This window comes from Drosophila pseudoobscura, chromosome X (assembly GCF_009870125.1).
Source record: "Drosophila pseudoobscura strain MV-25-SWS-2005 chromosome X, UCI_Dpse_MV25, whole genome shotgun sequence".
Taxonomy (NCBI): Eukaryota; Metazoa; Arthropoda; class Insecta; order Diptera; family Drosophilidae; genus Drosophila; species Drosophila pseudoobscura.
In genome coordinates, this window is record NC_046683.1 from 44,340,968 (window position 1) to 44,362,390 (window position 21,423).

Genomic DNA, 21,423 nt, shown 5'->3' on the forward strand with positions numbered 1-21,423 from the left:
GGTAACGTAACCCAGCCAGGAATCAATGAGCCGGACCCGATGCGTGTCGATGTGTGAAATGCAACCATCAGAAGACACAAATCACATCGCACATCAGAGCCAGAACTTAGCACAGTCCATCCATCCATCCATCCATCCATCCATCCATCCACCTGCCTTCCGCCCAGCCCCCACCCCCCCGAGAGTCGCCTTCGATGAGGTGGTGTGTGTGTGGCATCGAATCAAATAATTACTTATTAATGTGAGTAATAGCACCGGAATTTACGGGCCATTGTGAACAGGCTGTAGGCCGTTTGTCGACTTCAGTGCGAAGTAATCATGATTAATGGTTACGACTGCCGGCAGGTGACAGCCGTTCGCGACGTGGGTCCTTGATGGAGGCAGTGGCTGCGGCCGCAGTCCGAGCATGGCCTTCGTTCTGTGGCCCACGAAAAATCGACTTAAAAGTCTATTAAACATTGCTCAAGGACGCTTTCTGCGCAGCCCACCCGTTCACCCTGAGATTTTTTCGCAGTTCACGCAGTGCCACGGAAACGAAGCGCATCGAAAATTTATGCTCAATTAATCTCAGTGGAGCGGAGCGTTGGGGCCGGGCAAGGCAGAGCAGGGCAGGGCAGGGCAGGGACGAATCTACCCAATCGATATCGTCGTGGGGGTGGTCCGCCAATGATAATAAGCACTACACTCGACTAAGCCAGTGGGCCACATTCCGAAAAGAGTATCATCACAGCCGCACACTTGAATCGATTTTCCTTAAATATTACTACTTAGTTTACGAAATTTCCCACAATGTGCAATGATCTAGGATGCTTCTATATTGCTCCTTTCTGGCCATTCGCTAGTTCGATTACAGATATACATCATCTACATATATGATGGGAATTCACAGGCTTCCACATCCGTCTTTATGGACTGCCCAAGAACCCCACGTAATAGGCCATCTTTATATCCATTCTATCCAATACGTAGCAGTCTTACCTCTCATTACCACTGTACCGAACGCCGTCCCTGGATTAAGGCATTGGCAGGAGTCGATGGGTTTTCTTGTCGCGCTGGTCGGTAGCATAAGGAAGTAAATCGGAAAGTGACAGGAACAACAGAAAAAGGGTTCCATTTAATTGGAATTTGTGTACCCTGCTATCCTGCTAAGGAGGGACAGATCAGAAGGATCTGGAGCATCCGTTGTCCTGCTCAAAGAAAATATTTGGCAACGAAAAGTCCGCGAAAATTCTTAAAATGTCTCTTCTTGGGTGGCAAAGTGGCAGCGAGGGCTTCGACGGAAAGAGGTCCGACGGTGCGCCTGGAGCGCGTTTTCCGTGTCCCCTGTGTCCTCCGTTTTGGAGGGAGTGGCGAGGAGGGGGTGGGGCATTTCGCTTTCTTTGATGTTGTCCTGGAAATTTCTTAAAGCCAAACGAACGGATTATTTGAAGCTTTTGGTTTTTTTAAAGTCGAGGCCAGAGCGTTTCCCGCAAGGAAAACAGAAGCAAAGGAAAGCCCTATTTATCCAGTGTCCAACTCTGAACGGGGTCGAAATCCGGCCGAGTGGAGTTCGAGGACTGTTTCACCGAAACGAAAAACCCAAAGTTGGTCTCAACTTTTAGGGACTCTCTCTCGCTCTCCCTCCCTCGCAAAGGGTGAAATTGTAATGGGGGTACTATCCCGACTCCTACCCCAAGCCATGCAAATAATAATAATAATAGCAATAACCAGAATAAAGGAGCTCCGAATAAAAGTTGGTTAGTGCTTGCCGTCCCGTCCCGTCCCGTCCCGTCCAGTCCCGTCCAGTACCGTTTTTTGCGGGCTGCCTCTTGAAATTGTCGCCGAGATTATTGTTGTTTCTGCTACATTCAGTTGATAATTTGTCCAAAGTTTCGAGCTGCCATTTCGTTGGACTCTGCACTGTGTTGGGGCCCATTGTTGGGGGAGGGCGAGTGGAGTGCAGTGTAGTGGAGGGGATTGGATTGGATTGGATGGAACTACAGCTACTTTTGCTGTTTTCAGAGCAGATTTCGGTGCTGTTTCTGGGGCAAACAGAACGTTGATGGCTTTTTTATCGAGTCGCCTGCAGCAGTTGCCGCACTGCTCAGGTGTATTTCGTTCCTTCGAGCTCCTCGAGCTCCTCGAGCCCTCTCCTTCTGCGTTCTGCTGCGTCTGCTGCGTACGACTTAGACATTTCTCCACTTGAATTCTGAACAATGCTTAAAAGTTAAACTAAAACCGATGATGATGGACTGGAGACCCGAAGAGGAAGACGGTACGGTGGTACGGCTGCAACCCTCAGTTGGAACCACTTTTTAAAGATAAATACGGATGTGCGGATGGATTCCATACCCACTGATAAATGGATTGGGTACAAAGAACGTACCCAGTACCCAGAAAGTACAAAGAAACGCTGTCTCCTACCTTCTAAATCAGTGATCGGCAGGCACACACTCGCCCACTTTGCATTGCATCTGTGTGCGTAAACAGCAGGCAGAACGGAACATTGCGTTGGTGCCAAGCACCGTTAACCACGTGTACGTGAGAGCAGCACCGCACTTTCCGATGCACATCAGATGGGGCCTTCCCGACCGCTGTTCTAAATACAGATATTCCCCACAACTACCGTGTGGTATGATGATGTGCTAGTCCGTTAATTGTCACGATTGTTAATTAATTCAAATCAAAATTGACTTGTACTGTCACCCCCAAATCTCCGAAATCAGGTAAAATGCTAACGATGTTGATGTTGATGTTGATGGAGCAAAACGATTGCCTGGGCGAACTCCTGCTCGTAACAGAGGCCCCCCCAGACATTCGTCGGCTAACAGTAGTGTGGATGTCGTTCTAACAGCAAAAGAGAAATCTACAGCGAGCTTTTGCCACACACAGCCAGCCAAGACAGCCAGCCAAGGCCCAGCCTCGTGGGTCTTATGGGTAGCACGGCAACAATGCAGGACAGTTGATGGGAATGTGATATCCGTCGTACCGCGACATTTATCATAAACAAGGCACCCCACCCCACCCCACCACACAACCCAGCACCCAGCATCCAGCATCCTGGACCCACCAACCACTTGGCCGTGTTGTTTGTAAATTTATGACATCATTTGCAAATCGTCATGTTTTGTTATCGGTGATTCCGTGGCGCTAAAAATACCGCCAGCCAATTTATATTTACGCAGCGACTTGGCCGGCAAGGAGGCTCTCAATCGCCAGTGCAAACAAGCCGGAAGAAAACCCCTAATAAGCAAACAAATCAGGAAAAGGCGTCAGGCGATGAGCAAACGGTGTTCTGTTGCTGTTAAAGCTCTTAACTTTTAATCAAAGATGCTGGCATTTTCCAGGCTTACTCTTCTTCCCCTCTATCTCTCTAGCCATTTAAAAATCAGGCAGAAAAGTAAGCATCCTGTGTGCACGTACGGCGTACGGCAATGCCTAGCTTAAGGATAGTCCCTGGGACTATTGGGGGAAAACTCAAGGAAAACAAATTGAAAGTTTCGCCAGCCAGCCCCTTTGTGCTTTTATTTACCTGTGAGAGACGCCTTTAACTTTTGAAATCAAACTTTATTGCATTTACAATCGTTACTCTCCTGATTAGTGGAATTTGATCTTTAATCTTGTTTAATTAAAGTTTTTGTGCTATGAACCTAGTTCCTTCAGTGGCTTTTGAAAAGTAGTTTCGGAATACATCCGAAACATATTGATACGGTTTCCACAACACGAACCAATCGAATTTCAAATAAAATTGAAGCTGGGGATGATATAAGTATGATATTTGTACCCAATATACTGAATATATATTTATAAAATACCGTATAGTAGGTAGAGATCTTTTGGATAGATAGTAGATCTGCACTTCCAGCCACGCCTGTGACTGTGGCGTTGCCACCTTTCGGCTAGATATGTGGTACGTTTTTATCAGTTATCTCTAAGATGGCAGTTGTGTTTGAAATTCGTATCCGCCTTCGATCTACAGCCCTATATTCTTATATTTTAACCATACTGAGAAATATTTAATATCGTATACCTCGTAAAACTCTATAAATTCCGAATATTTTAATCTCATCCGCTCGTTTCCATTTAACTGCTGCTATGGCTGCACACCTTTACCCGCTGCCCCCACTTTTATTGCGTGATGAAACCATAAACGATTCATTTGGCTGTGTTTTACCATTTTTTACTGTGTTGTCCTCTCTCAAAAAAAAAAAAAATAAATCTTGTGCAGTCACTATGGTAATGGAGTGGAATGAATGCATTCTAGGTCTGTCCGGATCGTATTCAATTTCCAGACGTTTTTCGCATTCGATTGCGTATCTGAACTGATTGATGAATTTAATGATATTCAGATAATAAAGAATGTTCGTTAGGCTTGGATTAAAGCAAAAAAAGAAGTAGTATTTCCGAATTTTCTGGCCAAAAGAGGATCTATCGTATCGAAGTCGGAACATTCGCAGGAAACAAGGCCTGCTTTTGGTGGTGCCCTTTAAGTGTCGTCTATGAAAAGGCGATACTTTGGAATAGAAACGATTTCAAACAAGAAAAGCAAATTTCACCGAAAATCGATATGGGGGCAAGTAAGGGGGCGTGTGCAGCGTGGCTGTTGCGGCAACAACATTGATTGCACAAACATTACAAATTTTCTCTGCTCTCGTGGGAATCGTGTACTCGCACAGCTCTCGCTCCGCTCCCCTCCGCTCCCCTCCGCTCCCCTCAGCGCCTCATCAGTGGCAATTCAAAAACCGAAACCCAACGCCGACAGCCCGAGGCTGTAGAGTGAAATTTATTGGAAATATTGGAGCGGAGCACAGGCTGCCGCACAGAAACAGCCAAAGGTTACCTAGGGTTTTTGAAAATGGGGAAATGTGAAATAAAAAAACAATGGCAATTTGTACGGCAACATGAATACTCTCTGTATACCCAGGGCGAAAAAAAAGGACGGGATCGTCGGAGTGCATAAAAACGGACGCACGAACAATTGAGCGGAAAGTTGGTTCGCATTTTTAAGCCATTTGCCGGCCCGACCGCAGAGTGATTTAATCAATGCAAATGATGGGGACGGACCCAAAACCGAAGCCGAAACCGAAACCGAGACCGAAAGCCTGGCTGGGGCCTACAGCAGGAGGCGCTAATGGAATTTCTGCCGGGGGGGTATGAAATGGAAACCTTAGCGACGACCGAGCCGTCATCTTGCCGTGTTGGGACTGTTTTCACGTGCGTTGGTGTGTAAATGATAAATGAGGGACACTCTCGTCGCCCCACGTGCGACTGTTCCGTTCTGTTCCGTTCCGTTCCGGCCGGAACCAACGCAACACCAGCAACTCCAGCACCACTAACGGACCATTAGGTGCCATTGTCCTTTTTGGTCTGCTCTGCTCTCTGTCTCTGTCTCTGTCACTCTCTCGTTCTTTTTTGCTGTACCAGGAAAGTGCCTCCTTAACCGTTGCTAGGGATTGCTCGTCCTGCACTTTCTATTGTTCCCTCATTCTTTCTTTGAAGCTCCAACAACATGAATATTGCTCGGCATCCCGAAACCATCAGTTACCCTCTCTACTATATGTTGTATCACTCCGCTACGTTGAAGTCGGAGTATGTTGAATGTTGTTTTATACACTAGTATTGTATTGTACTTGTATTATTACCTTGCATGCGACCTTTTCCATTATTCATTTGAACACAAAAAAAAAAACCATCATGAAGATAATTTATGAATGTACTAGTAACAATTATTAGATCTTACACGTATTAAGGTCTTGAGAGTGATTTTTTTTTTAGAAATCCGGAAGAGCCTTACAGGTGCGGCAAGTTCAACACCAAAGTTGAACCGAAAGAATGTTCTGTTCTGAATGTGCGCCTGGCTCCTGTACTGAACTAATTTTCATGCCAGAAATCAACTAAATACTCGTTGGAGGCAGGCACCCACTGGCCGTACGATATAAAGAACGCTCACTGTAATCCAGGTCCGAGTGGTTGTTTGTTCTTTAGTCTCCAACTGACCGAAACGAAAACGAAGTCTGGATTTGGCCGAGGCAGGGCTTATGATGAGATTTCAGATTGCATTTCATTTTGCCTTTCCTTTCCTTTCCTTTCCTGCTCGAGATTCGTGCGTATTCTGTTGCCTTTTCAACGCAAAAGGCGTTTGTGGATTATGCTGCTCCAGCGCCAGGCCCAGATCCATTTGCGGTCAAAAGTTTTCTGGCTGGGACCACAAAGACTTAAAGTTGCCCGAGGATATTCAAAGAAAAAGAAAAAGAAAAACCGGAGGATAACACAAGAGTTGAGAGTCGTCACAGATACGTCTGGCAGTTACCTCAGAATCTGAGCACCGATTCATGTTAACTAATACGGGAGAGACGGACGGATTCTTCCAAAGTTTTGTGAAGACAGAATTGAGATGCTACGAATCAATGTACATATGTACAGATGTGCATACCTAACTGTAAAATTTTCGAAATGTTTGTTATTTTTGCAGTATTTTGCGTATATGTACATGTTCTTGGAACAGTTTCAATGGTAAATCAGTCATAATAATTAACTGTCGTTCTATTTTTGCAACTGTGTTTGTGGGAGAACATAATTGAAATCGACACAGAATGTCCATTCAGTAATTGATCGAAATGTGAATAATTAAATAGTAATTAATTTATTTATACACATGGCTGGGCAGGTCCAAACCGCTGCTGCTGTGAAGCAGAGCTCAGCGCCACAACCAATATTATCAATCATGACACTGGGACCTGGGTCGACAGCTGTGCGTGCTTCTGGTAGTAAATGGCTTGCATTAATTACGGGGCAGTATGGTCCGGTGCGCTCGTGTCATTGATAGCAACAACAAAATTAGCACATTTTATTTAAATATTTGAATTTAAACCTAACGATCAGTTTTGAATTAAGTAATATCGATCGCTGTGAAAAATATCGATAGTACCGCTGCTCCTCTCTTGCGACGAAAAAATGAGTCGGTAGAGCGTAATATCGAATGGTCTGTTCACAGGGGTATGGATGAGAGGCAAAAACATCCAAGGCATATTTTAAGGTTCACAGGAACCCCACCTCGGCGAACCCTCTCAATATACCTTGAAGACAAAAAGCCGAAAGGCATATTAGGCAAATGGGGTGGATTTTACCTTGCATGCGTTGCGTGTTCTGGACTGCTTTGCCCATTGTCCATACCCTCTTTTTCCTTCCTTTGTGAACTATTTTTTGTTTACGTTTTCACCGCTATATTGTTAGTTAATTGTTATAAGAGCTATAATTGACAGTTCGGCTGAAGTTCGCTAAAATTATAGTTGGCAAAGTGATCCACATCCCACTGAAAACAAACAAGTAGCATTTAATCAAGAAAACGAAATATACAATAAAAATGGAGTCAATTAACTTCAACGACTTCTCGCCGAAAGAGCGCTATGAGATAATAAGAGCATTCCTAATCAAAATGCGCAAAGCCAACTCGATGCCAAGCGCGCATCGCTTCTTCGAACATTACCTTCGGACATTCTACAAGTTTCCCGATATAGTGGTCAGCGATATTGCCTACTGCCAGCGGGCCATGAAGACGTATCTGGTGATGCACCAGGTGTGTATGGGAATTGTGACAAAACGAAGGTACACAGTTTCCTAATCGCCATTTTCTGATCTTTTGCAGACAATTTCACGCGTTTTCGACGAGCAAAAGGACGCCGTAAGTACATACACAGCTGCCCCCTGTTGCCGCTCTACAAAACCAAAGGACACCAAACTTATGCTTTTGTTCTTTCAGGATCCCGTCATTAAGAACACCTACTTGCACGAAATTGAGGACATACTGTGCGAGATTAATGCCGAGTGCCAGTATATGCTGATGCGCCTTCAGGACGACATAAATCGCTTCTGTTTGGCATTTGCCGAGCATGATCTGAAACCCAACGATCAAGTGGTAAACGATATTATCAGTGGGGCTATCGTGCCGCTCGTGGTGGCTGAAAAGCTGGCGATCACGCCGCAATATGTCGGGAAGCGACCGACAGTGGAGGCTCTGATGCAGAAGTACTTCATCGACACTACAATGTCTACCCCAAAATTGCCGCTGCATGCCTACACGACCACAGTGGTAAAGGAGAGCCGCCTCAACCTACAGGCAGCGTTGGCCCGCGCGCGCATCCCCCAGATCGAGAAGAGCGCCGTCAAACAAGAGGGTCCAAAGGAAGAGTTTATGCAGTCCGTCGGACTCATCACCCACATGGAGAGTCAACGCATCAGACTGTCGCAAGTAGTTAAGAAATCGAAACGCCCCTTATTGCCGCCAAAACAGCAATGAGAACGACAAATTATGTTCTCTATTCGAATGCTTGTTTCCAAAACAAATCGCTGTATAGAATTACGTTTTAATTTTAAATGACGAAAATACTCGGGAAGGTATTTTTTTTTATTATTTTTATTGGTTTGTTAAGAAACCATTTCCTTTATTTGCGCCTCTGGCAGCTCAGGAATTACGTAGAGCTATGCTTATATGAAATATATGTAAGAAAAAGATATAAATTTGATATTATTTTCAGATGGCAGTACCACCTATGTACATATGTATAATGTATATGCGATTTTTTGTACCACAAATAGTTGCTTGAATCCAGTTAAGAGATGATGGCAATTTCACATTTAGTTTGTTTTGGGGAACTTAAAGTTGGCTGCACATTTCATAGGAGGCTTGGGTCTTACTATCGTCTGGTTTGCCTCCCCCTCGTTCTTGCTGCTCAGTTGGAAGGCCAGAACCTTCTCGGCCAACTTATCGTACTCGTCTCCGTCTGTGATAGTGGAGCTCCTACTGGAGGCCGGAGTAGAGCGGCGCTGAAATGTACTCCAGACCTTAAATTTGTCCATGTCGAACTCCTTGCCGTGACGCTTGTACATTTTGATGGTCTTCTTGACAATCGAGGCACGCATTTTGAAATCGGCGACAGTCTTTACCAGTGCCACCATAGCGATATGACAGCGACTGTGCTCCAAGTAGTAGCCGTCCGTCTGGCAGCTGCTGATGACAGCCATGACCACTTCGGCGAGAGGCTCCCCGAGCGCCTCTGCCAGCCTCGGCATGTCGTCCTTGGCGAACACTGCTCCAGCCAGTGGAGTGAGCACTGTCTCCCCGCGCTTCACCAGATGCGGCACTAGCTGACAGTACTTGTGCACCGCTAGCAGACTAGCCTGCTTGAATGTGATCCGCAGCTGGTTGCGCATCACAAATGGCTGGGTCATCAGCGGCTCCCGAAGGAAGTGCGTCAGTATGTGCACCTCATTTTTCATTTCAATTCCCTCTTCGTTCTTCATGTCCAACCGTATGATCCATGTCTTGTCCTTCTTCTCGGCCTTCGCTGTTCTGGCCTGCTTGCTGTACGAAAAGATCACTTGCTCGGCAAAGCGGCGAGCCGCACTAGCCACTTCATAGCTGGGCTCCTCACCAAAGTCCGGACAAATCTCAGCGAATGCCTCCTTCAGCTTTTCAAAATCCAATATGAATTTCGGTCCAATAACTGCCGACATAGTTCTGGAATTTAATGGCTTGTTTTAGGGAATGAGTTCCAGAATAAAACACGTAAATGCTTTGGATGTGTGTGTGTGCAATCGAAACCCAGCAGTACTGGGAACTAGTTCGGAGGTGGTGATATCACCACTCCCTAACAGACCAGGGGTACTTTCTTTACTAACCCTTAACAATGCTTTTCATCATTTCCATGTTTACCCGCAATGTCCTACGACATGGGGACCAGCGACACCACATCGTTTACCCCCGAACTAGTGATATGGGTACTCGTCTAGTAGCTAGTGAAATGAGTACCCATGTAGTAGCTAGTGAAATGGGTACCCATGAAGTAGGTTATCAATCTTCATTTCATTTCATATTTAAATTTTTATTTTATTATATACATATTTTATTTAAGTTTTTAAATTTACTAATTAAGGTCTGCTGTTCGCGGTGGTACTGTTTTTGAAAAAACGTTTTTTTTGCAGCTGTAGGGCTTTCCTAATCTGGACTTCAGCTGATCCAGTCCCCGTACCTACAGTTATGGCATCTATAAATATAAAATACATATACATATAATAGGAATACAAAAAAACCAAAAGCATATAAGCTTACCAATCAAAACTCTAAAGAAGTTCTTTAAATTTTTCAGTGTCACTTTCCATTTGTTTCATTTTTGTCGATTGTCTCTCCTATTTCGCGGCCTTCAACTTTTTCTATTTCACTGCACGACACTGTTTCTCCGCTAGCACGATTATGTTTGGCTGCATATTTTTCTTATATTTCTTTATCGAGCCTACGCAAATGCCGTTTGCTATACATTTGCTTTGAATAACTGTTTAAAATTGAATAATTATAATCACTTGGACAGCCTCACTGATTTGCACAAACGCCAAACGCAAAGAACATTCTAGCAATGAAATTACCGAAAACAGAAAAGGGAAAGGAGAAGAGCAGATCAGCATCATTTTTAGCTACCTGCTCTCTTCATTTTCCTCTCATGCTTTTTCGTTTTTTCGTCTACTGGTGAGACGTTGCATCCCAACCGAACTAGTTCGGTGGCTGGTGCGCGGTGGGTTGTAGAGTATACAGAGCAACATTTTTTGACTCTTCTTTGAGTGGTTCGGCGTTCGTTTACCATAGGGTTAGTCCGGAAAGTACCCATGTAGGAACCAGCCAAATCAGTAGTTCGGGCATGGTCAATCGCCACCGCCAGTACTAGAGAGAATATACCCATGTGCAATACAAATGTATGTACATATACAGTCAAGGAAAAAAGTCAACATACAGCACCGATTTTTCAATATTTCGGGTTTTCGCAATGAAAATTAAAAAAGTTGGTATGCCATTATTTAGGACACTTAAAGTTATTATTATTTCAGAAAAAAAACTTAAACAAAAATTATGTATACTAAAGTTACAACAAAAAACATAAAATGTTCACGGAAAAAAGTGTACATACAGCCTCAATGCTTTTGTATTATAGTCTCAAAGACATCTTAATATTAATACTTTTTATACTTTTAATATTTGGTTGGTCCACCATTGGCATCTATTACAGCCTGTAGTCGTCGGGGCATCGAAGCCACCAAATTTTCGGTTGTTGTGGGCGGAACTTCGGCCCAAGCTCGAATGAGGGCGGTTTTGAGGCTTTCCCGACTGCTGATGTTATATTTCCGAACCAATCTTTCTAAAATGTCCCAAAGAGTAGCAATAATACTTTTTTCCAGCCAGTAAACACACTTGATACGCAATGAAGCTAGGCGTCAAAATAGTCGGGGATTTCCCTTTTTTACCTTCTATTTCTTGAATTATTAAAGGGAATTCCCACGCTGTATGTACACTTTTTTCCGTGAACATTTTATGTTTTTTTGTTGTAACTTTAGTATACATAATTTTTGTTTAAGTTTTTTTTCTGAAATAATAATAACTTTAAGTGTCCTAAATAATGGCATACCAACTTTTTTAATGTTCAATGCGAAAACCCGAAATATTGAAAAATCGGTGCTGTATGTTGACTTTTTTCCTTGACTGTACATACATTATTATTACATTATTATATCCAAGACTTTAGTTATTGTTTCTTCTCAATATTTTTCCATTAGAACCGTATTACGTCAACGTATTACAAACATATCTACATACACATATACATACATATGTATGTATGTACATATTTGAGATAAATCCTAGTAATAGACAAAATAACAAAGAATTTCGAAACAGTGGCCGGTAGAGTCGGACTGCTCATGTCCGATATATTCTCTATGTATTTATTTACATACCTACATATCTTGGTAGATATGTACATACATACTTGTAACTATTTATATGAATCACTGTGACCGATAAGAGCCGAGACTTTTAATACTGCCGATCCGTCGACTTCAAGAGAACTGAAATATGGACTGAGCGTCGAGTAGTCCAGACCCGAAGGCGATCTCACCCGAAACTCACTCCATTCAATACATACATAAGTCCAAACGAATGCATTCTTTCAGCGCCTCATTTAACTCATTCAATTCGTGACAAGTTTTTTGAATGTTATACACGCTCTGGCCGATCTATCCGACTCCACCGCTGATAAGTAGTTTTCCAAATTCGTATGTCTTTTATCTAGAACTAGGATTCATATCAAACATGCACATAATTAGTGTTTCTTGCGCGGGAAAATGATTATATTAAGGTTCGAATGGAAAAATATTAAGAAGACAGAATTGCTGAAGGCTTGGACTCCTATAGGAGATAAGTAGGTACATATCTGCACACATAGATATGAAAATACATATGTATGTATATCAAATCAGACGCTTTTACGAAAAATGCTGACAACAATAATGCATAATAATGTATGAATATGTACATATGTACATACATTTGTATTGCATATGGGTATATTTCGAATGTACACACACATCCAAGGCATTTGCGTGTTGTATTCTAGAAATCATTCCCTAAAGTCGCAAAATGCTAACAATAACGTATTGAGCTATACGTCATCGCACTCAAACTCTATCGGAGTGGCATTCAAATTCACTCAATTGATTTTACATACAGACCTCCAATGCAGACCTCTAATGTTTACACAGAGATGAAAGCCGACACTTTAATGTTTGCTGAAAAGCTGCTGCACTTAAATATATATGAGGCATTGTGCAATATGAGGAGTTGAATGGCAAAGAAGATCCCCCCCTTGAACTATTGGATCATAAACGGACCACTTTTTAATCGTTTTCTACGGACCACTTTTTGAATCGGTTTCTACGCTTATCGTACTGTAAAAATAACAAGAAAAACCAAGTCTTAGAACGCAGTAGTTCCAAAAAAGGAAGGTTCTGCAGTTCAATTCAGTTTATACAATATTCTGATGAAATGAAATAAACCGAAAACTCTCTGCACTCTGATGTTGTCTGATTTATGGATACGATTCCATTTTCTTTCTGCCTGGAGGGGCAGCTCCACTGCCATTACTGGCACTACGGCCACTTCTACTGCCACTGCTTATTTGCATATGTGTGGTATGTCTTTGTTATTGTCTTGCCCGTCTCTGAGTTGCGAGCAATTTGCATATGAAATGTATCTCCACATCCATATTGCCACTCCCACTGCCACTGCCACATCCACTGCCACTGACGACGCGTCGTATCGATATTCGGAAAATGCACCACACAGGAGCAGAAGTGGCTTGAATGTTGTTATGTACTGTTAACCAAAGGCAGAGCACAATAGTAGAAAGCGAGTCGGGAGTGTGACCACCAACTGACAAGTGACACTGACAGTTTTTCAAATTGAATTTTTCCATAGCTCGCTGGGGGAGCCTCATTCCATCGAAACTGTATACACACCACAATTGAAGTGGTCCTGCCGGCGCTTGTCAACGGAATATGTCATAAATTCCTGGCATGAGCATAGAGCATAGAAGCATTTCAGTTTCTCGCATCATCCAAATCAAAAGTAACGTTCGGTTTTATTTTCCCGAAAATTTTTAGTTAAAATCAGACGCACAAATTTCAATGGAGTCGAGCCGCAAAGACGTCTTCATACCCCTCGTCCTGGCCGTGATGGTCGCACACAGTCGTCCCATCTCTTTGGACGAGATCGTCGATGGAATTATGGAGCTTCTCAGCTCTTTGCGCGATAATATGCACTTTGAGGGGGCCTCTGGTGACTGTCGTCGAGCCCGGAGTAACTCTGGGATGAGAAAGTGATCCTTAAAGCAATCAATTTTTTGAACAAAATTCAATATTCAATAAGAATAACAGTATATACATATGTAGAATAAAACATACAGGAATATTCATACATACATATGTACATTTTTTTTCTAAGTTTTCCATAAGCCCTAAGACTACCACACACCACTTTCAGTTCCCCAACAAACATACGTACATATGTATGTATATGCAGGTGTCCTTACATTCACCAGAAGAACTAGTAACACGTGGGTACATTTTCCGGGCGGAGAAAGTTAAAAGGAAGTATCCTGGGCGCCGCTTGTCAACTAAGCGTTGAAGCCAGGCGTAGCTTTTCAGTTTATCGTATCTTCCGAACCGAAAACAACACTCCGTTTTATTTTCCAGAAATTCTCAGCTCAGTTAAAAAAGAGAACTTTCAATGGAGTCGAACCGCAGGGACGTCTATGTACCCATCGTCCTGGCAGTGATGATAGCCGAGTGTCGTCCCCTCACCGTGGACGACATCGTCGATGGAGTCATGGACCTGCTCAATTGTCTGCGCAATCAAATTGACTTTGAGGTAGCCATCTGTGGCGAGCAGCGAGCCCAGAGAATCTCCAGCCATAAAAAGTGATCCCTAAATCGATATATTGATCTCTAAATAAAATAACAGTATACAGAATTGAATCAGAGTTAATCAGTGAGTTTGCTCTAGGAAGCACTCTCTGTTCGGTCTTGCCTGGTCTTGCCAGCAAGTGTTCTGCATATACAAAAATATATTTAAAAATTTAAAAAGGTACGAGTAGCTGACTGCATGAATTTACATAAATACATGGAAGTACATACCCGTGTAACCATGCGCGACATACGACTACTTATACTTGTATACGAAAACAGCCAGAAACATGTGGGTAAAGTGCTCTAAAAGCAGCAAAAAACAACAAGTTTGAATATGTGGATGGAAGTCACACACGCTGGTACACCCATGCGGATGCGGTATGGTTGATGCACCGCACCTGTCCGCAACCAAGGGAGGATGTCGTCACAGTTTGCTACTGAACTGTACACGTACATCTTTGCCCAATAATCACGTGCCGTAGAAAACTCATTAAATACACTGCCTGTCACCAAGTTAACGCATGTACATATGTATGTACCATAGGCATATGTACGATATATACTACATATATCGACAAAAATATCTATGTACGTGTATTGTATTTTTTTTTTGTATCTGAGACTTACTTGATAGAATCTCGCCTGAGTGTTTTTCTTTGGATCCCTTTTTTTGCCTGGCCTTCCTTCGGGCCGATCTTAGAAATATAAAGTCTAAAAATGCGGCATCTACTTCGCACACGTTTTTCTAAAGCTGCAAAAACTGAATTTTGTGAGTCAAATCATCGCTTGTTTCCAATAAAAGCTCGATAGATGTATCGATATTTCAATGCAACTGATACTCTAAACAGTTCGTTTTGCTCAGACGGCGAATCGGCAGCATAGACGAGAGAACTCACCCTGCCGGGAATCGAATTTCGTGTTGTTTAATCGCCATCTGTGTATCTGTGTGTATATTTGTATTTTTCGATGGAAATTTCCATATTTCATAACTTGCATAATTCTTCGGCTTCTTCCAGTGCATCATGGCTAAGGGACACCAAGAACGGATCAACGGTTTAGATTTTGGAAAGCTATGTGACACGTTCAGTGTGATTTGTCCCGACTTTCGAAGTGGTCAGTCCTCGGAGAAGCTCCAGAGTCTTGACTTTGCCAACAAGGTGCTCTTCGAGCTGGGCCCCAAGATGCGACATGTGAAGCAGAGCGGCGAGGATCAGATGTGGCGCCTGATTTTCAGTGGCGGCAGCAGCGTTTACGTCTACACTTACAAGTTTCAGCGGCCGATCAATAGCCAGCCTCGCCTCAAGGACGGAAAGCTCTATCTGACCCTGAAGCAGGCCGGTCTTCTTGCTGCCACCCAGCTGTGTGCCCTGATGCCGGCGCAGCACAATCCGGGGAACAAGATTCTGCTGACTCCGCTCTCGCGCGTCGTCTTCGAGCCGCCGAGTATTCCAAAGATTGCGGCGGCTTTGAGTGCTCTCAGGCGGGGTGTGGTGGACATCGGAGATGTAGTTCGGGCTGTAGTCAGCAGTTGCCAGAGCGACGGCTTCCATTTGCAGCACAGCCAATGCCACATTGCTATGGTGGCCATTGGGGCGACCACCAAAGATCCCGAGGAACGCAAAAGAATGCGTGCAAAGACACTGAAGCAATACACACAGCGGGGTAAGGCCTTTCTGTCGGATGAGTACAAGATTTACGCAAACCACTCGAGGATGGCGGGCCAACTTGCGGTTGAATCACCTATCTCCATTCCGATACTGATCACGACTCCGAGCCCAGATATTCCTAAACCCACACGCAAGCGGGACTTGGCCGTTGTATTGCGCAGCATTGCCAAGTCCTCAGATGATCCGTTGAGTGGCGACACCATAGACATGAAATTCGTCGCTCTCCCGCAGGAGAAGGCAGAGGATGTGACGAGCATGCCAGCTTCCATGGATGTCCGTCTGGAAGGCATAAGCCTGGAGGGAATGAGATCCAAGTTGCTAGCCGCTGACAAGGAATCACATTGATCAAATAATGGCTGAGTAGAACTTTGCACATTTTAAATATCTTGAACTATAACATATAATATTATAATAAATCTCTGCTACCACAGAGTATATTCTACGAGTCTTAGTTGCTGGTTCTGCTCAATCTATGAATAACTGAGTTACTTTAGAAAGGACAGGTAACGAAGGAGCCATCTCTGACAGCAGAGAAATGTGTAAGAAATGTGTTTTAAGGGTGGAGAACAGGCCACATGCAAACAGATATTCTTTCGGAAGTGCCTCGGCACTGGTGTCAAAGTTCGAAAGTTATGATTGCATCCCTTCTGTTGCGACTATGTATATGTAAGTAAGAACATCTGAAATGATGTGACTTTTTGTACACACATGAAGGAGTATCATTTAAGGGCCCATAAGCTGTTAAATTTTAGTCATTTCCGCTGTTTCCTTGGTGTGCTTCGAAAGTGTCAATCAGTCGTTAATATCCACTGATCAATAAAATATTTGACTTGTAGAAGATACCGACACCGATACCGACGGCAACCTCAGGAGCGCGTAAAACTTTATGGGCAGTGCCTCATTCTTATCATCGCCGGGTGGGCCCAACTCCGCTGTAGAAGCTCCGGCCACCAGACTCTGAAAAAATAAAAGGGAAAAGCATAAAGGGCAGAGCACGGAAGATGAGTTCGGAGTTCACGAGGCGACAGACGGGCTGCGACAACAAAGCAAATTGGTGGCAGGACGGGAGGGGCAGCTGCAGCTCCGGGACCAGGATGTCCGCATGAGTAAATGTTAGTGACCGCAGAGGAGCTACCACGGGTCTAGCCTTCTTTTTTACGGTCAACGGGTCGCCAGTAAAAATAATCTTATAGCCGCTTATCTGCCCCTTGAAGCCTTTTTGTGCCTGCCATCCGCAGCTCACTTTCAGCGACAGTTTCCACCATCACAAGAGTTTTGAGCGTCCTACAGTACTTTTACTTGTACCCACACACACACTATACACCACACACACACACACACACACACACAAAATCTTTGAGCACTGGGTTCTTGTGTTTGTGCATTCCGAAAAGATGGCAGATTTTTAAGCTAAAATTAAATTTAATATTTATATACCCATTTCGGAGTTACGCCAAAGCAACAGCAATGAAAAAGCACTTGCTTTAACTACTATTACACTGGTACTCGAATATTTACTTAAAAATCCAATTGAAATTAAGTTTAGAGAGATGTATTCGAGTCCACTTAAAGTAGAGTCATACTTTTCCATTGTTTACGCAGCACCTGTCTGTAAATTGGATGGTTGTTCTTTTATATAAAAGTCTTGCCATCTTACGTATACATTGTTGTACACGTTATAAGGAGAAATTTCAAATGAATCGCAGCGTTTTTAAATAACCTCCACACAGTTTAAAGCGTATTGATCCCAACACATACCAATACTAGCTGTTTTTGAGGCTACCTTAGATGTAAACTTCCTCCTCCGGCACCCATCTCCACCTGCACATACTCGTAACGTAACACAAGACACCCACGTACATCTACATATATATGGGAAAACCACTCAACTCTCCGATTTACTGCGGCTCCAGAGTATGTTTGAGTTTGATATTAGGCCACTCTGAAGGCGAATGAGTCTCGTGGGAGTATTTTGTGTGCCGACAGCTCCTGCCCCAGTGCCTTGGGCGTGTTTGCGATGCGATTCGGAGATTTTAATTGATTCCGTACTTTGTTTCACACTTTGTCTAGTCGATAATGGCCCACGAAAGACCCTGCCATGCCAGGGGCGAGGAAGCCGATGAAGGCCATGAACCGCTCCTCGCATTCGCATATTTATTGCCAAAGAACCATTAAACGTGTGCCGATGTCATTTGGATAATTGAGTCATCATTCACTCGAATAAATCTCTCCAATTGGAATTTACTGCGTTCGCAAGAAAAGGAAAACTGATTAAAAACATCAATAACCGTTGAAAGAGGTGTTTCGGTAAATAAATCTATACTATTGGTGTTTCGAGTTTGGAGCATACAAAGCTTGGAGCTTGAAGATCTGAAGGATGACTAGGAGCAACCTTTTCCCTTTAGAGATGGCGGATCTGCAAAATTCACTTTTTTCCATTTGACTTGTATTGATTTAGCCTTGATTCGCCTTTGGCCATACTTTGGGGCATCTTGGATTTTCGTTTCGTTGTTTCTCCATATAATTTTATTCGTTTTCGGCGTGCTGCCCGTTTTTTATTCCTACGGAGCAGTCGGCAAAAGGAGAGGCCATTGTAAGTACGAGTCACTACGCATATACTGTACATGGACATGGATATATTTGTGTATCTCTGTATCTCTGTGTCTTGCCGTTTAACTGTCTTTGTGTATCTCTGATTTCAGAGTTCGGTTTCCACTGTCTCCGCACTGGCAATAAAACTGCTGATTGAACGTAATGACTTTGCTCTGCGATGGAGACCAGGCGTATACAAAAAAGCAGAGTGTGGAAATAAACTAACTAAGTTGATTCTTTAACATAAGAAATAATAAAATCAGTTCTCCGATTAATGGAAAGGGATCCCTGTATTTTAATAGAAATACATCCAGTGTATCCCCTCTATATCGCTTTCTTAAGTAAATGTTGACTATTTCAAAACGAATGATGATCCATGGAGGGTAATTTCCCGCACTGATCTGTCGTCCGCTTATGAAAGTCTTTTGGTAAATGCTATGGCAGTAAATACTGCATATCATATTGCAATCAAACACACTAATACGACCCAGACAGAATGTGGCCACCAAATAAAACTCCCTTGGGCCAAATGCTTGTTCAAACACGCTGCTTGCATATCGAACCCAAGATCCACGGCTTGGATATTCCGGTTTCAGGGTCCTGGCCAAAACACGAAAATCAATCGAAATGTAATTGAATTGCAAGCACTTGGGAGCCAAAACCGCCAAGGAAACGCATGAATATTTTACGTGAGCGATTTGCCGGCGCAGGGTATTCGTGGCAGGAGAATAGTAGAGTGGCAAGGAGAGCATTGGAGAGGAGAGGAGACGAGACGAGACGAGAGGAGCGAAAGCCACAAAGCGAGAGGCGCCACAGCAGAGCGAAGAAATCCTTTTACCCAAATTACCCGCAAAATATGCAAAAGCGAAAAACAAATATCGCACAGGGAGCCTCCTCTGCATTCGGTTCAAAAACAAATATTCATCTGACGGACTAGGGGACGCTGCTCCAATGGTGCATACGAGCAGCGGCTGTGGCACGTACCCGGCATATTCGTCATACGCCGACAGGACAGGGTCCCGGGCAATTGGCAAAAAATCGAATCGAAAATGTTTCTTTTTCCGACTCCAAGGACTCCCCTAGGGCGACATCGACTCGTCGCATAAGAAGGAAGCGGAAATGTAAGCGAAAGCGAATGAGGAGCGAAACCATTGGCGTGCTCATGCATGAAGCAACGGCTACGAAGCGGCTGGCACGGGCACGGGCACGGGCACCGGCCTAGTCTCAAGTCGGGACTGTTTGTGTGTGCGTTTCCGCCGGATGCGCTGCGAGTGCACGAACACGCTTTGGAGATGGGCAAATTAACCGAATTCGAGCGAATGAGTTTTTGAATTTGTGCCGGTCCCGGCCTCGACGCCCCAGAGGGTCCTCCGGCCGTCCGCCTCCAGAGGCTTCCGCCGAGTTATTGTCTTTTGAGGAATCATTCATGTTCGCCTAATTGAAATTCAAGGCATTTAGCCGATAAATAAGAAGCCATTTCGTTTCAATGGCAGCCATAAAAATACTTTGCATTCATAGAATTTTCTCCCGTTCAACCGCCAGCTCTTAACGGCTCCGCTCCGCCTCCTTTTATACTCAACATCAAACAGGAAAGTTATCGATCCCTAACTGCGAATATAATGTATTGTTCCGTCAATATTTCATGCAAAGTACAGAGTTACAGTTACAGCAAAGTGATAATCGACATAGTTTATACATTAAACATTGAAGAAGCGTATATGTACGTCCGCAGAACTCAAAAAAACCTGTAAAAATTGAGATTTATTAAGAGCTTTTGGGATTTCTGTCACGTACAATGCAAATAATATGTACATATGTCTAAATAATGAATGGAAACAATTTAGATGTAAATCGAACGACGACTATGTAACGCTGATGGTTTCATTGATCGGTGAATGATTCTATGCTGTCTGCACAGCTATTTTCTAGGAGAGAATCCAGATCTAATCCATAGTTGAAATGAAGGCTCAATAAATGAAAAGAGATCCGATAAGGTTCTTTGAATTTAATGAACCTGAGTAATGTTTTTCATGCTATTTTCTCTGCCACTAGAACTCGTAATTGGCCTTAAATGACATTCCAGTAATTGAATAAATTGCAGCGAAATCCCAGCCAATTAAGAAGCATGTCATTAGAAGCCCCTGACCCGGAGTGTATCTAAGCACTGCACTGCTTGGATTGGCATTCGTACTCCTTTCAGTCATGCAGGGGACAGCAGAGGCATTAGACGAATTCTAAAAATTACCTGCAGACATTAGTGGTGGTGCTCAGAGGAGCTGTGTTTGTGGGTGCTGCACAAAAACAAACATTTGTGGGCAACCTCTGGCTGGGATAGCCAGACCTGAACCCTCTGCTTCTCTGTACCGACGTTTCTCTGGGACCCAACGTTTGTTTCGGGCGTAAGAGTTAGTAACTTATTTTTAATATTTTCTTCATGAATATTTGCATGAGCTTGTCTCTCCTCCCCTTCAGGACTTTACTTCGCTCAACTCGAATCTGCCATTATGCTGTCCATAAGCGAGCGTACCTGAGTAGGGATTGCTCCGGCTCGACTTCCTTCCACTTCCACTTCCATTTCCATTTCCACATCCATGTCGGCTTCGGCGTAGATTGTCATATTTCACGAGATAACGACCAAGAAGATGGACAAGTCGACAGCTAGACAGCTCTGTATACGAGTACATGCATATCCTTTTCCCCACATGTCGATGCCTGCCTTCTGCCGGGTGCCACTGGCTGTTTTGCTCTTGTCGCATCTTCCGTTGCGCAACGTCTCCATTGAGGCACACTCTGCTTTGGCGTTCTCATGCTCCTCCGTTCGCCGTTCAACATAGCAAATGCACTTTGGAGCGGAAAACAAGAAGAGCTTGTTGATGGTCGTCCTCTACCGCTCCCGCTC

General features: G+C 43.8%; 3 protein-coding genes across 4 annotated transcripts; 2 read left to right on the top strand and 1 right to left on the bottom strand.

The window, feature by feature from the left end:
- The first annotated feature begins 7,133 nt into the window (after positions 1 to 7,133).
- Positions 7,134 to 8,490, top strand: LOC6900408 (uncharacterized). The gene is made up of 3 exons (XM_002134764.3): positions 7,134 to 7,555; positions 7,625 to 7,660; positions 7,739 to 8,490. The coding sequence occupies exons 1-3, from the start codon at positions 7,343 to 7,345 to the stop codon at positions 8,273 to 8,275; spliced, it is 786 nt and encodes a 261-aa protein (XP_002134800.1). The 5' UTR covers positions 7,134 to 7,342; the 3' UTR covers positions 8,276 to 8,490.
- On the bottom strand, positions 8,387 to 11,891 carry LOC6900409 (uncharacterized). Of its 2 annotated transcripts, none has more exons than XM_015187215.2 (2): positions 11,790 to 11,891; positions 8,387 to 9,496 (listed from the first exon to the last, which is right to left on the bottom strand). In XM_015187215.2, the coding sequence occupies exon 2, from the start codon at positions 9,490 to 9,492 to the stop codon at positions 8,614 to 8,616; it is 879 nt and encodes a 292-aa protein (XP_015042701.2). In that variant the 5' UTR covers positions 9,493 to 9,496; positions 11,790 to 11,891; the 3' UTR covers positions 8,387 to 8,613. The 2 variants fall into 2 exon arrangements, with proteins under 2 accessions (XP_015042701.2, XP_033239162.1); XM_033383271.1 differs by lacking the exon at positions 11,790 to 11,891 and adding an exon at positions 11,758 to 11,775.
- A 3,208-nt stretch (positions 11,892 to 15,099) lies between these two features.
- LOC6900411 (uncharacterized) lies at positions 15,100 to 16,383 on the top strand. Its single transcript, XM_002134767.3, has 2 exons — positions 15,100 to 15,209; positions 15,282 to 16,383. Exon 2 carries the CDS (start codon positions 15,288 to 15,290, stop codon positions 16,275 to 16,277), a length of 990 nt encoding a protein of 329 aa, XP_002134803.2. The 5' UTR covers positions 15,100 to 15,209; positions 15,282 to 15,287; the 3' UTR covers positions 16,278 to 16,383.
- Positions 16,384 to 21,423: the final 5,040 nt, after the last annotated feature.

Bases quoted from the DNA above. Each gene is read 5' to 3' on its own strand.
- LOC6900408 (XM_002134764.3), top strand. From the start codon at position 7,343: ATGGAGTCAATTAACTTCAACGACTTCTCGCCGAAAGAGCGCTATGAG. The intron at 7,556-7,624 runs GTGTGTATGGGA...GATCTTTTGCAG, and splicing joins CGTATCTGGTGATGCACCAG to ACAATTTCACGCGTTTTCGA. The intron at 7,661-7,738 runs GTAAGTACATAC...TTGTTCTTTCAG, and splicing joins TCGACGAGCAAAAGGACGCC to GATCCCGTCATTAAGAACAC.
- LOC6900411 (XM_002134767.3), top strand. From the start codon at position 15,288: ATGGCTAAGGGACACCAAGAACGGATCAACGGTTTAGATTTTGGAAAG.
- LOC6900409 (XM_015187215.2), bottom strand. From the start codon at position 9,492: ATGTCGGCAGTTATTGGACCGAAATTCATATTGGATTTTGAAAAGCTG.